The 14,160-nt window shown below is 55.3% G+C and overlaps 1 protein-coding gene across 17 annotated transcripts in view; it reads left to right on the forward strand.

Annotated features, from left to right (window-relative positions):
• TNS1 (tensin 1) overlaps positions 1-14,160 on the forward strand; it is a 204,346-nt gene that overhangs the window by 114,543 nt on the left and 75,643 nt on the right. For all 17 annotated transcript variants that reach the window (XM_077885485.1, XM_077885494.1, XM_077885487.1 and 14 more), the window contains 10 exons: positions 1,508-1,558; positions 2,639-2,761; positions 3,217-3,281; positions 4,280-4,363; positions 8,043-8,155; positions 8,497-8,557; positions 8,758-8,833; positions 9,403-9,532; positions 10,941-11,006; positions 12,349-12,465. In XM_077885485.1, the coding sequence (XP_077741611.1) occupies positions 1,508-1,558; positions 2,639-2,761; positions 3,217-3,281; positions 4,280-4,363; positions 8,043-8,155; positions 8,497-8,557; positions 8,758-8,833; positions 9,403-9,532; positions 10,941-11,006; positions 12,349-12,465 (886 nt within the window). The remainder of the gene's footprint in view (positions 1-1,507; positions 1,559-2,638; positions 2,762-3,216; positions 3,282-4,279; positions 4,364-8,042; positions 8,156-8,496; positions 8,558-8,757; positions 8,834-9,402; positions 9,533-10,940; positions 11,007-12,348; positions 12,466-14,160) is intronic.

A 14,160-nucleotide genomic window follows, 5' to 3' on the forward strand; every position in this document is an offset into this window, starting at 1 on the left:
GTGAACTGAGGTCTGGGAGGCCGTGTGAGGTCCCTGGGGCTTCCGTAACAAATGATCGCACCTTGGTGTCTGCAAACAACAGAATTGATTTTTTCATGGTTCTGGAGGCCGGAAGTCCAAATCGAGGTGTTGGCGGGGCCGTGCTCCCTCTGAAGGCTCTCCAGGGGAGCGTGCCTTGCCCCTAGCTGCTTTCTGCTGCCTCCCAGCAGTCCTCGGTGACCTTGGCTTGTAGCCCCATCGCTCCAGGCTCCACCTCTGTCCTCACACGGCCTGCCTTCTTTCCCGTATCTCTTGGTGGCTCCTCTCCGCATCTTATAAGGACACCAGGCATGGGACCCAGGGCCCGCCCGACACCCGGGATGATCTCATCTTGAGATCCTTAACTACTTACATCAGCAGAGGCCCCGTTTCCAAATAAGGTCACATTCTGAAGTTGCAGGTGCATGTGAATTTTTGTGGGACACTCCTGAACCCACCGCAGAGGCCTGTGCGTCAGCTGTGCTGGGCTGAGTGCAGACATCAGAGAGCCCCGGGTTTGGATGCTGGCTCTGCTCTTACTGCCTGACTTTGGCCACTTCGCCTCACTAAACCTTAGGTCCTGCGTCTGTGAAATGGGTCTAATTACATCACCTCCTTGTGGTTGTTGAGAGGCTTAAGCCGGCTCCTGAGGCCTAACGTCCTCAGCATGGGCTGCCAGGTTGGGGATGCTCGACTGGTAGCTGTTGTTAATGTAGTAAAGCGTGAGCCCTTATGGGGCCGACAGTGGACTGGTAGCCAAGTGAGATCGTTCCCGGTGTCAGGAATCCGGGATTCTGTGGGTCTCTGTGCTACGCTGCCCTCCCTCTGTCTTACCCATTGCAGGCTGTGGCTCCTCTTTTCTCCCCAGGAGTCAGCACAGTTTTCTTCGAGTTTCCTGGGGGGTGAGGTGGAGTGGGGCATTCTGTGCACCTCCTTTGGAGGCAGAGACTGGAATTCCAGGGCCTGGGGGACTCCCATGGGACGAGGTTAGGTGCCAGAGGGCATCTGCTGAGAGAGGGGTGGGGAGGGTCTGAGAGGGCCCCCTCAGGGCCATTTGCACCCTCAGTAGGAGCGTGGCTGCCCACAGAGCTGTTGCGTCTTCAGGGGATGAAGTTCTCAGGTTGACGTGTGAGGTGGCAAATATTTAGCACCTAACACCACCGGGTTCCCACCCAGTGCGGGAAGATGCCCACCTCGTGGGTGGCACAAGGGCCCCAAGGCAGGCTGCATCCCCTTCTCGTCTCCAGTTCTGGGCGTCTGTCCGCTCAGCGAGGGGAGTGGCGTGTCTACATACTTCTCTGTCCTCCTCTTTTCCCTGAGAACCCGCAGTTGAGCTCTTGGTGGTCAGTGTGTGTGTGTCCGATGGGATGCCATTGTAAGCCCTTGCATGGGTAGAATTTTCACTGAGGGGTTGTGTGGGGAGCGGGGGAGAGACAGACAGACAGACAGCGAACACCATCCCACGGTCTCTCCCTTTTCCTCCTTCTAGCTTTTCAACCTCTCTGAGCGGAGGCCCGACATCACGAAGCTCCACGCCAAGGTGAGCTGATGCCCATCGCGGGTGGGGGCCTCCCATCAGGCCTGGAAGAGGAGAACAGCGGGGCTCCCTCGCCCTGGGTTCCTACTTTGGAATCTGGGGGGAAGTGATGAGAAGCTTCGCAAAGTCTATTCCGTGTCTGTGCCATTTTCTATTTGGAACAAGGAAAAGACCGTATTTATGGTTTTTGCCAGACATACAGAGAGCCAAGCTCGGTACAGTGATTTCCTACCCAGGTCTGCCCCCCTGGGGTGCACTTGGTATCTCTCTGGGGTGAGGCTGGAGCTACGAGATTCCTAGCCTAATAGAAAAGCACTTTGGATATGACCTGGCTGGGAATTGCCAACGGGTGTTCACTCGCTGGCTCCGCGGGCTGAGTTGCCCGATGTATGCTCTGGTTCCTGGATTCTGGTGCCCATGGCTTTGTGACCCTGAGCAGGTGACAGCTCTCTGGGCACCTCTGAAAGTGGACGGGCTGTATCGGATGTGCTCCCTCGGCTCTTCCAAGCACGAGTTCTCTTTCACTTTAGTGGTCTGTGAGTTAAGAAAAGTTTCAGGCTGCTCTCCAGATCTGCCCTCTGCCCCCTTCAGGCTCTCTCTCGGCCGGCCTGAAAAATCCATGGTTTGTGTGTCCAGGCCTAGAAGAGAGCTGTGACTAGCAGTGGGGGGGGAGGGGTTCACTTTTCCTCCTTGGCTCAGGGCTGGGCTTTGGGGTTATATGTGGGAGGAGAGCTTAGGGGAAATGCTGGGGGGTCCCAGCACATTTTGAAGTTAGAGTCATGTGGAAGGGACCTTGGGGTCATCAGCTTTACACACATATGAGGAAACTCTTCCATGACTTGCCAGAGGCCCCAGAGCGAGGCAGTGTCAGAGCTGAGACTCAGGCGCAGGGTCTCTGATCCTGGGGCCCACGTCCTCTCTGCCCACACCCTTGCCTCCCCTCTGGGCTGATGGGAGGGGCAGGAAGCTAGGAGGGCGAGTGGCTGCAGCCCTGGGACCAACATGTGGGGCGTGTGTCACCCCCGCTGCCCTGGTCCACTCTCTGGGGCTTCCGCCCCTTCTCACTTGTGACTTGGGCCACAGGTACTTGAATTTGGCTGGCCTGACCTTCACACCCCAGCCCTGGAGAAGATCTGCAGTGTCTGCAAGGCCATGGACACTTGGCTCAACGCAGACCCTCACAATGTCGTTGTTCTTCACAATAAGGTCAGAGCGGGGGCCAACGGCTGTGTGTGTGTTTGTGTGTGTGTGTGTGTCTGTACGCATAGGCACATACGCTCGTGTGTGCACACATGCATAGATGTGTCCTTGGATGATTGTGCGCGCCTACCTGTAGGCACATTGGATTGCGTGAGCATGCAAATCTGTGTGTATGCCTTTTTCTAGGGGATAGTAGATTATGTCCCAGGGGCACCCCCCGGGAAATGGGGAGTTGTGAGCTTGAGGGGCCCTCAGGTGTAGTGGGTGATCGGCTGGGTTTCTTTTCCTTGAGACTCAGCCCACCTGCTTCCCTCCCTTGCATTCTCCTCCCCCGTCCTGTTCTCCCTTAGAACCTCTCCCTCTCTCTAGCCACTGCCCCCTTATCTCCGGGTGTCTGGGTGGGCTCTGGGGCAGTCGGGCTGACGTTAGAAATAAAGGCTTTGTGTTTGGGGTTCTTTTAGGGAAACCGAGGCAGGATAGGTGTTGTCATCGCAGCTTACATGCACTACAGCAACATTTCTGCCAGGTAAGAGCCTCCCGTTCTCTGAATATTGCCAGCAGAAACCCCTTCTGTCCCTCCCCCCATGGCCTCGCCCTTCCTTGGGTGGGAGAATGATGATGCGGGATGAGAGGTGCTGGGGATGGGGTAGAGGAACCCACAGAAAGGAGAGGGATCTGCCTCCAGTGCTGAGGCAGGTGGCTATGCATGGCAGGGCAGAAGAACGGAGAGTCCTTCCCTCTCTACTGAGAGCACTGGTAGGAGCAGCCTTGGGAGGCAAGCCCTCCCACGGACACCCCATCCACCCACCTTTCGGGGCCACTTTTCTTTGGCAAAAGACCTGTTTTCCTGAGTGAGCTGGTGAGGGAGTCAGAAAGAAATGTTGGATCAGATCTGGCTCTGGCGGAACCATCCAGAAGTTATCTCATCCTTGTGGGCCTCGATAAAGATTTTGGGGTTTGGGATGGGATGTCATTGGAGAGTCAAGAATAGACAGGCAGCATCATTTGTCTCTTCCTTTTAAAATGATCTCTTTGTGGGTAGATAGAATGTTCTATGGAGCCTTAGTTGGTAGTTTTGTGGCTCTAAGAAACTCAACCCAGCCTAATCTTCCCTTAACAGTGAACATTTCCTGTACACCTACTGTGTGGCCACATGTGCCAAGCTCTTTACAGGTGTTATTTCACTTAATTGCCATAACAACCTTCAAGGAAGGCACTTGTCAGTCTCCTTTGACAGGGAGGGAAATCCGGTTCAGAAAGGTTAAATAACCGGATTCAAGACACCGGGCTAATAAGTAAGTGGCAGACTTGCTGTGGGAAGTCAGGCTGTCTGGCTCCAAAGCCCCTGCGCTGAGTCCTGCAGTACATACATAGAAAGCAGAGATGCTGGAACTCTCTTTTCCTGAGAGCTTCTCAGCATGGGGTGCCTGGAGGGTTCTATAGGTTTGGGGGAGCAGGGATGAGGAGATAAGGGACTCTTGGACATAAGAGTTGGCTCCTCTGACCACCCGTCTCTCCCCGCAGCGCTGATCAGGCCCTGGACCGGTTTGCCATGAAGCGGTTCTATGAGGATAAGATTGTGCCCATTGGCCAGCCATCCCAGAGAAGGTGGGTCTCCGGGCTCACAGCCAGTGCATGCATGTGTGTGTGTGTGTGTGTGTGTGCACGCGCGCACGCGCTTGCTATCTTGGGGACTAGCCTTATGCACCCACAGGGGTTGGAACAGCCATGCCTAGGTGGGGGTGTGTTCAGGTGCCAGCCTGGAGTGGAGTGAGCTCAGGAACCCGGGTGAGCCCATGGGCAGTTGTGTGTACCCACAGTTGGGCATGGCAGTTGGCTCCTGAGGCCAGTGCTGGAGAGCAATGGGGCTGCTGGTGGAGGCCGCATCGGTCTGGGTGCAAGAAGGCAGCCCGTATTAAGAAGGCAGTGCTGTTCTTGGTTCTGGCAGTAGGACTGCTTCCGTGCCTTGGTGAGCTTAGAGGAGGCTGATGTCAATGCCACCTGCCCTGAGGACGTCACAGATTCTTACCATGAGGGTCAGTCATCTTCTGCTGGAAGAGCTTCAAAAATTTTACCAAGGGCTCTCAAGCACATGGTCTCATCGGAGCCCATAGGAGCCCTAGAAGAAAGCAGGGCGGGCAGAGATGATTCATTCATTCATTGGACAAGTTTTAGGTGCTTCAGTAGGTTCTGAGTGCTGGAGATACCTAGTGGAACAGGACGAAGTGCTCTGCCCTCAGTGAGCTGATATCCCATGATGGACATTGCCCAAGTAAATAGACCAACAGGACCATTTCTATAGTGGTTAGTGCTAGGAAAGAAAGAGAGCAGGATGGGATAGATCTGATGGGGGATACTGGGGATATTTAATGAAGGGGGAGTCAGGGAACACCTGGCAGAGGTGGTGGATTTGAGTCCCAACCTGAACAACAGCTATCCAGGGCATTCCCATTTTACAGATGAGAAGCCTGAGCCTGGGGCGGGGGGTAGGGGCTCAGCATGGCCGGGATCCACAGCAGTCAGTAGCAGAGCTAGAAGGTACTCGGGGGCCTGTAACTCAGGCCAGTTGTGCCACCGCCTGTCCCGAGGGCCGCCCCTGGATTCTGCTCTGGGGATGGCGTACTGTGTAGTGATGGCTGATCCACAGAAGAGCACACGTAGAATCAGGGCTAGTGGACTGTGGGGAGGCTGCAGGTGAGTGTGAGTCAGGAGCCCAGGCCCAGAGGGGCGAGTGGAGATGGGGAGGGGAACCCAGCCCCTGTGTGGCCAGAGCTGTGGCCCTGCCACGTGTCCTCGTGATGTGCCACACTGCTCCGCGCGCGGGGGCTGTGGGGCTGACTCTCTCAGCAGGTCCCGCGGAGTTTACCAAGGACACGAGCCATCAAGGTGCTTTCAGGTCATGAGAAATCCTTGGAAGGGGAAAAAACCCAAAATGGAGTGATGGGGTGGGTGTGGGGCTGAACATTCTGGGAAGGTGATGGATGGGCTGGGCTCCCAGGGGAAGACGGAGGCATCTGAGTGCAGGTTTCTGGCCCAGGGGCCAGAGCATCCCCCTGACTTTTCTAGCCCATCAGGACACTGACTGGGGGGCACCCGGGGCACCTGGGTGGCTCAGGGGTTGAGTATCTGCCTTCGGCTCAGGTCGTGATGCCAGGGTCCTGGGATTGAGTCCCACATCGGGCCTCTCGCGGAGCCTCAGGATGCATGCTGATTGGCGCCTGCTTCTCCCTCTGCCTATGTCTCTGCCTCTTTCTCTGTATCTGTAAATAAATAAAACATAATAAAAGAAAAGAAGAACACTGACTGGGCCAGCAGGACCCCTTGCCTCCCCAGGCTGGGGTTCTCATCGTATTCCCCATCACCCCCACCTGGCTTGCCTTGCTGGAAGGGTGCTGGCTCTGCCGGTGACTGTGTCTACCATTGTAGCGGGAAGCCCAAGCACAAGTGAGTCCTCAGGCCACCCAGCGCCTTACAACGGGCACAGGGCAGCCGGTAGCTGGTCTCTGGGTCAGCCATCAGAAACAGGATGTCTGTGTGCAGAAAATTCTGGTTGGGCTGCCAGACGCAGCAGCTGTGGATCAATGAGAGTCTTCCCAGGGAGGAAGGAACTGTCATTCAAGTACCCGCCAGTCAGGCCCTGGCTCGCTACGTGTGACTGGTGGCCTTGGTCATGAGTCTGACTTTGAAGGATAAGAAGTCCCGATGGAGGAGCCTGATAGTATGAGGGCACGATGTGGCTTGGAGAGAGTGGGAGAGCAGCCACATCCCTGAAGCCGGAAGCCTGGGGAATGCGACCAGGGCCACCTCTCAGTAGTAGGAGGGTTTAGGGACTCCACGGTGTGCAGCGTGCGCTTACCCAGCGCAGTCGGGTGTTCACATGATCTGTCTGCCTTGCAGCTCGTTATCTGTCACCGCATCTGCTGATGGGTGGGTAACTCGGGCCGTGCGCACCGTGGGTGAGAGGACAGCTGTTGGCTTCATTGTGTATTTGTTGCCACTCTCCCGCCTTCTGGGCAGTGTCATTTGTAGGGAGCGGAGCAGTTGGAGGAGAGGAGGGCAGAGAGGGAGGGAGGGAGGGGCTTTGCCTGCAACTGCCCCATTCATCGTCACCCCACCCCCGGACTCATTGTCCCCAGCACACAGACACATCCTGTTGGCACGATTGAGAGATCTGATAGGAACCGCCATTCCAGGTTTCCGGTTTGAGTAATGGGGCTGGGGGCTGGGCAAGGGCTGACCAGGAACCGGGGCTGCCCATCAGATTATCTTGCTTGGGTAGTGCGAGGTGGCCCCTCCCCGGGCCCGGGGACAGAGGCGCACAGGCCTGGAGGTGGGCCAGGGAGTCAAGAGACAGGAGGGGACCATTGTCATGGTCATGTGGGTTCTGGCTCCACCAGCCTCAGGGAGCTCCCTGGCCTCTCGCGGAGTCTCAGGATGCATGCGGATTGGTGTGTCGGACGCAGCGCAGCGTCCTCTGGCCATTCAGAGAGGAAGGGCGCGGCGTCCAATCCACAGCAGAGGGACTGACCTCTCTCTGCAGCAGGTGCACCGAAGTTCAGACTGCTTTCCTTCTCTCCCCACCCACGCTCAGCTTGTGTGTCCTTGCTACGTGTTAGCGACTCTTTCTGCACCCGGTTTCCCCTCTCTTCTGGAAGGAGTGGAGTTGGATTAACTCTTGGGTTCTTCCAACATGATCCAAAAAGAATTGGGGAGTACTGACCGTAGGGATGCGGGGGATACTTGATGGACTTGGTGGAATTTAGGGGTCTTTCAGTACCATATATAGAGGGATCTCCTACACTTCAGTGTGATATAAAAAAGTAAAGGACTCTAGTTATTAAGCTCTTACTGTTTGCTAGACTGTCATGTAGCTGGTGGGTCGGTCGGGGCCCAACGGCGGCCTTGGGCACAAGCGTAAGCTTGGTTTCAGCTCCGTGTGAGGGTGTTGGAGGGGTTTGCCTTGGGCAGCGGTGAGCAGCTTATTGATACCTGTCGGGGATGCGGGGGAGGAACTTTTTGGGTGGGAGTGAGGCTGGAAAGAGATGCTCACGTTGACCACCAGGGGACGCCAGAGAACCCCCAAACAGGAGTATTGGCTCCATTCCGCTCCTGGTTGAGTGGTACCTGCTCGTCCTCCTACCTGGGGCTCCCGGCAGCAAGAAAGAACTGTGCTGGGGTGGAGACCCCCCCTTCCAGGAGGCCCGGGAGAGAGGTGGGGGTGGTGGCGGGGAGGCTCTGCTGTGGGACAGCTCTCCTGGCTGAAGCCGCCCTTCTCCCGGCCCCCCAGGTACGTGCACTACTTCAGTGGCCTGCTCTCTGGCTCCATCAAAATGAACAACAAGCCCTTGTTTCTGCACCACGTGATCATGCACGGCATCCCCAACTTCGAGTCTAAAGGAGGTACCTGCCCGGGCCCTCTGGCTTCCCTCCCCTGCTGTCTCCCATCTTTTCTCAAGGGGCAGCATCGGGGGGTAAAGGTGTGGGCTTGGGTTGGAGGCCCCACCTCCTGAGCTTTCTTTAAGCCCCGGGTCCAGTCACGGGTCAGATTTTGGCAGCGCCCGCCGGCACGTGATGTTGGATGCTACAGGGGTTCTTACCCACTTAAAAGTATCTCTCAGACGAAGAGTTAGTATCCCTTCCTCCTTTCTCTGTTCGTGTCTCCTGCCTACCTCTCCTGCCCCCAGCCCTTCCTTGCTTCTCCCTCTGCCCCCCACCCCGCCTGACACCACCCTCCCTTGCAGGATGTCGGCCGTTTCTCCGGATCTACCAGGCCATGCAGCCTGTCTACACGTCTGGCATCTAGTAGGTATCCCAGGGGATGAGCAGCCAGGGCTGCGCGAGGGCGAGGATGGGGACAAGGGTGCGGGAGAAGGGCCAGGACCTCTTCCAGGAGGATCTCGGCCTGCAGAGGGCTGAGCCACAGGGAGCCCCCGGCAGGGGGCGGCAAGGAGCAAGCATGCCCCCTCCGCAGCTCTTGCTCCCTGCTCCCCTCTCTCCTGTAGCAATGTCCAAGGAGACAGCCAGACCAGCATCTGCATCACCATCGAGCCCGGGCTGCTCCTGAAGGGAGACATCTTGGTGAGTGCCCCCTCCTCCCTGTTTATTTTTTCTCGTTTTTTCTGTCTTCCTGCTCCCCTCCTGCCTCTTCAGACAGGATTGTCACTCCTCGGTGGCCACCAGGGCTCCCGCGAGGCCCTTCCGGCCTCCGACAGTCCTTGTCCATTCCCCTGCCTCAGAGGTGGACATCTCTTCTCCTGTGCTTGTCTCTTGTTCTAGAACATCTCCAGGGAAGTATCTCTCAGTGTGAGCTGTTACCCGCCTGGCTTCCTGTGGTGACAAGGACTCCCTCAATTCTAACTTCAGTCTTTCCTCCTGCAATTTAAAGTCACTCCTCCCTTTTTCCATTCTGTGTGCAGGAACTTATTGGGAGGACAGTTTTCTCCCCACAGGGCAAGATTGGCCTCCAACATTCTGCTTTCTAGAAGTTTCCCCAGATAGCTCTGAGATCCTGTTTGGTACTGGTGACCTCTCCCTCATTAAGGCTGGGTGAGCCCTGGGGTCTCAGTCATGCTGCTAAGAAGGAGGCTCCCTGAGACCTGATTTCCCATCCTCGGGTCCCTGATGGGCTCTGCTCTCTTCCCACCCAGCTGAAGTGTTACCATAAGAAGTTCCGGAGCCCAGCCCGAGATGTCATCTTCCGTGTGCAGTTCCACACCTGTGCCATCCATGACCTGGGGGTTGTCTTTGGGAAGGAAGACCTTGATGATGCCTTCAAAGGTGGGCTCACTGAGTAGAGACATAGACCTCACAAGGAATAATCATACCACAGGGTAGGAGAGCACTGATGGAGGAGCTATGGCAGCAGTGAAGGGGGGACCAGTTTCTGAGGGAAGAAGAGGTGTTTGGGGAAGTGTCTCCCTTTGCTTCTTTATCTATTTGAGGTTATGTCTGTATCACATTCAGGCCTGAGACATATCCATATCCGTTCAGTCATTCACTCATCCACCCATCTGCCCATGCATCTACCTACTTATCCAAATCCATCCATCCATCCATCCACCTACTCATCCAAATCTATCCATCCATCCATCTATCCAACAATCCATACCCATCCATCCATCCATCCACCCATCTATCTACTTACCCATCCAACCATCTACGCACTCACCCAAATCCACCCATCCATCCACCAAGAAATACTTGTGTGTCTATATGTGCCAGGCAGGTGCTAGTCTCTGGGGTTACAAAGAGATAGAAGTCTGGCTCTACCCTCAGGGAACTCACAGGTCCATGGGAGAAAAAGAGACACACAAGTGTGATACCACGAAGCAGCGCCTGCAGTGACGGAGACATTCCCACCCCAGGGAACGCCTGCCATCCCTACTGTAACATCTCTTCCCACAAGCAGTGGATGGTGATCTGTGTCCAGATTGGTCTTAGGCCAAGAGCAGAGAGTAGGGCTGGCGCTCGGGGGAGGAGGAGCCTGACCCCCCCCCCTCCCCCGCAGTGCAGTCTGGCTCATGTAGTAAAAGGATGTTTCTGTGGTGAGCTTCCTCTGTACTGGAGCCAGGAGGGCAAAAGCAGAGGGGATGCCATAATCATTACGGAACAGAATGTAAATGTTATCAGTCTTAACAAGGAAAAGTAAAGGGAAAACAGACAACATAAAGATGGAGTTGGTAAAGGGAGGAGAAAGTGGGGGCACGAATTTTCTTCTCTTACATGGAGGGAGTCAGGGGACACCATTGAAAATGGACAGCTCACGAAACAGAGGCTTAGTTGTAGCATTTAAAGTCGCAAAGGAAATCAGAATAAATATTACTACTAATTGATTTAGTGAGAAGGGAGATGGGAGTGATATTAGCAGGCCAAATTAATTACCGTCCTCATGGTAAATCAATGGAGATTGCTTGAAACTGGTATGTCTAGAAATAGTGGCATAAAAACAGTGGCTATTATTTAGAGTCTTAGAGGCAACTGCTAGTAGGACAAGAAATAGAAACGGTTGGGAATGGTTTCAAGCAAGTAGCACTTGGGCCAAAGGTGGGCAAGAGGCCATTTCATTATATATATGGTATGATCAGCCATATATTTGCATATTATTTTTACCTTCTCCTGAAAGATAAAGCTGAAGTCCGTTTGGGGAATTAACTGCTCATTTTTGTCTTTCCTTCTCCCTTTTCAGATGATCGATTTCCAGAGTATGGCAAAGTAGAATTTGTATTTTCTTACGGACCAGAGAAAATTCAAGGTAAAAGCTTGTTAGAGTTCATTTTTTTTCCCACCCCCTTGCCTGCATCCTCACTTGTCCTCACTCCACCCCCGTCATTCTCCCACTGACGTGCTTTACAATGAGCAAGTTCCCTGTGAATGAGAGGCAGGCCAGCAGTAGAGGATCTGGGTATCACAGTGGACCCCCAGCTAAACATGAACCAATGACTTAATGTTTGGATCATAAAAATAAAAGAGCTGACCAAGAGGTGCTGGGCTGGATAAACTGTTCTGGTCCCATTAGGTCACCGTCCCGTTATATTCGGAGACTAGGGGGCTGTGGTAGATGCGGGGAGTGGCTGAAGGGACGTTCAGAGGTGCTAGATGGGCGAGAGAAGTATTTATGAGGATTGAGGTGGTTCAACCTGAAGATGAGAAGGCCGATTTAATAATAGCTGGTATGCCTTCAGACTGGTTATATGTGGAGACCAGTTGTTCTCCATCCTATTTGAGAACAGAGTGAGATGAGACGAAGTTAGGCTACCGACGGAGGGACTCTGGGAAGAGGCAAGGAGGGACTGCCAGGTCAGGAGAGGGACTTGCCCCAGGAGGCAGGACTTGCGGCCTGTGCGGCCTTCATCTTCCCGTGGATGAGTGGGAGAGACTGCTTCTCCCCTCAGAGTCCTGCCGGCAGCCGGGAGCATCTGAAGAGGAAGTCAGGGGGTTGGCTAGCATGCCCTTGTGTCCTCTCAGTGTCCTGGCTGGGATTTCCCTGCTGTCCCTACCCCATGCCACTCAGCACAAGCCTCTTCCACACTCCCCCCGACTCCAGGGGCAGACCTTCCAGTCTCCTGGCACTGCCCCGGGGGTGGGGGGGCCCGGGACATGGAAAAGGAAGAAACAGATGCCTAGCCAGAGGGCCCCCCAGCTTTCTCCTGGAGGAGGAGGGGTCTTCATTCCTCAGTGTCCCATCCTGATGTCCCCCATGACCACATACGAGCCTTTTCAAGAATGCAAGGAAACAGGGGTGCCTGGGTGGCTCAGTCGGTTGAGCACCTGACTCTTGATTTCGGCTCAGGTCATGATCTCCGGGTGGTGGGATCGAGCCCCTCGTTAGGCTACATGGTGGATGTGGAGCCTGCTTTGGGTTCTCTCTCTCCCTCTGCCCCCCACTATAAAATAAAACAGACAATGCAAGAAACCAGACTCCTGGGTTCTCTGTCCACTTGAAGCCGCTGGCCGCACCCCACCATGCTCAGGAGAATGAGAAGCCCCTCAGGGGGCAGCCCCGGGGGAGCCGTTGGCTTCTTCTGTTTGCCTAGCTGCTGATCGGCCTTTTCCCCCACCTTTCTCTGCACTGCCCTCCTGCCTCCTTCCGTCAGGCATGGAACACCTGGAGAACGGGCCGAGCGTGTCCGTGGACTATAACACCTCCGACCCCCTCATCCGCTGGGATTCCTATGACAACTTCGATGGGCACCGAGAGGACGGCATGGAGGGTAGGTGGCACCGGGGTTTCCAGCTCCCCTCCCCGCAGCACTGCCCTGCTCCCGTGGCCTGAGGCAGCAGACAGGGTTCGGGGGAGGCCGAGGAGAGGTCCAGGCACCTCGGAGAGCTCCCGGTTCAGTGAGGGGACAGTAAGACAAAGCACGAATGTGTGGAATAACCAAGACACAGGTGACGAATGCAGCCAAACGGCCACGCAACCACGGTGTGCCTCTGCTGCTGAATGAGTCCCACGAACTGTAAACAGCCTGTGCTCTGACCCTGGCCGGGGAGGGACTCTTGAGAGCTGGAGTGGTCTGGGAGGGCTCCTTGGAGGAGGTGGCCTTGAGCGGACCTTGACATAACTCTCACGCCCCGCAAATGCGGCATTTTGTTAGATTTCTTTGAAACCCGCCGTTAGATTTCTCCAGGCTCGAGGCCTGAGTTCCCTGGGGTCAGAGCCCTAGGAATGTAGTAGACACAGCATGCGGGTCCTACACGCTTTCATCGACGGCCAACGAAAATGTTTGAGAGCTGGAGACCGATAGGCTGCAGAATTTGAAAAGTTAAACCAAGGTCGAAATTAATGCATGTTTAATTTAGCTGCACAACCTAGCATTATGTCAAGTGGGCAACTGCAGCTCAGTTCAGTGCTGGGGGCGGGGGTGATGTGTGGATTGTATTTGTTTGTGTGGTTCATTTGCATGTGGGAGGCAGGGCGGAGCCTCCAAAGGCAGCATTCTGGGAGCCCTCAAGATGCTGGGTCTGGGGTTTGGCCTAGACTTGCTTTTCTGATTTAATCCTGGGACTGCAGCATGTGGGAGCCCAAAGGATCCTCAGGACTGTTGGCCCACCCCCGGATTTTCAGTTGGGGATAACCAAGAGCCCCCCACCCCGGCCCCACTCGAAGGAAGGGTCTTCTGGTTTACCCACTGCCCAATGGATACGTGCTTTCAAGGATACCAGCTCCCGGCCCCTGAGCTGCAGCTGGTCCTTGGGTGAGGCTGTGACATCCCTGGGACTCTGAGCCCTGTGGCAGAGCTGGGTTAAAGAGAGCCAGGCCTCCTGGACCCCCACCTGCTCCCCATCTTCCTTCCACCTTCTTCTCCAGGATTTTGGATATGTTGACTCCACCCTGAAAGTCTTCTTTTTCTTGAAAAAAAAAAAAAAATTCTCCCTCTGACCTCTGAGATACCAGAAGGAGTGATGGAGCTCAGAGCAAGTGGGATGAGGGCGGTGGTTGGGCCAGCCTTTGGGGCTTGATGAGAGCATGTTGTTTACAGGCAACACTGCAAAGTGGATGGCTTGTCCTCAAGCCTACCTTCTTAGTTCCCTCCACCCCCTCCCCCAGGGGCCCAGACACCCCACCCCGCAGAGGCACCGCCCCAAGTACTCCTCCCCACCTCCCCGGGGCCCCCTCTGCTGTGCTGAGTGGCTGGGGAGAGGGCAGAGGACGAAATGATTTAGTTCGGAGCTACTGCCAGCCTAATTGTTCAACGTTCTGGGGATGTTTGCATTTTTCACAAGAACACTTGGCAATTTGAAGGTATTTTTAATGTGTCCCCGTCTCTCCCTGCTGTGGATTCTGTGCTGCGGCCAATGTAAAACACTCAGTAAACTGCAAGGTGCCAGGCAACCAAAAGGTAAAAGAGTTAAGGGGACAGGAGAGGCTGTGGGAGGCCTGATGGGGACACGTTGCCAGAGGGAAG

The sequence above is a fragment of the Canis aureus genome, chromosome 36, assembly GCF_053574225.1.
Source record: "Canis aureus isolate CA01 chromosome 36, VMU_Caureus_v.1.0, whole genome shotgun sequence".
NCBI classification, from domain to species: Eukaryota; Metazoa; Chordata; class Mammalia; order Carnivora; family Canidae; genus Canis; species Canis aureus.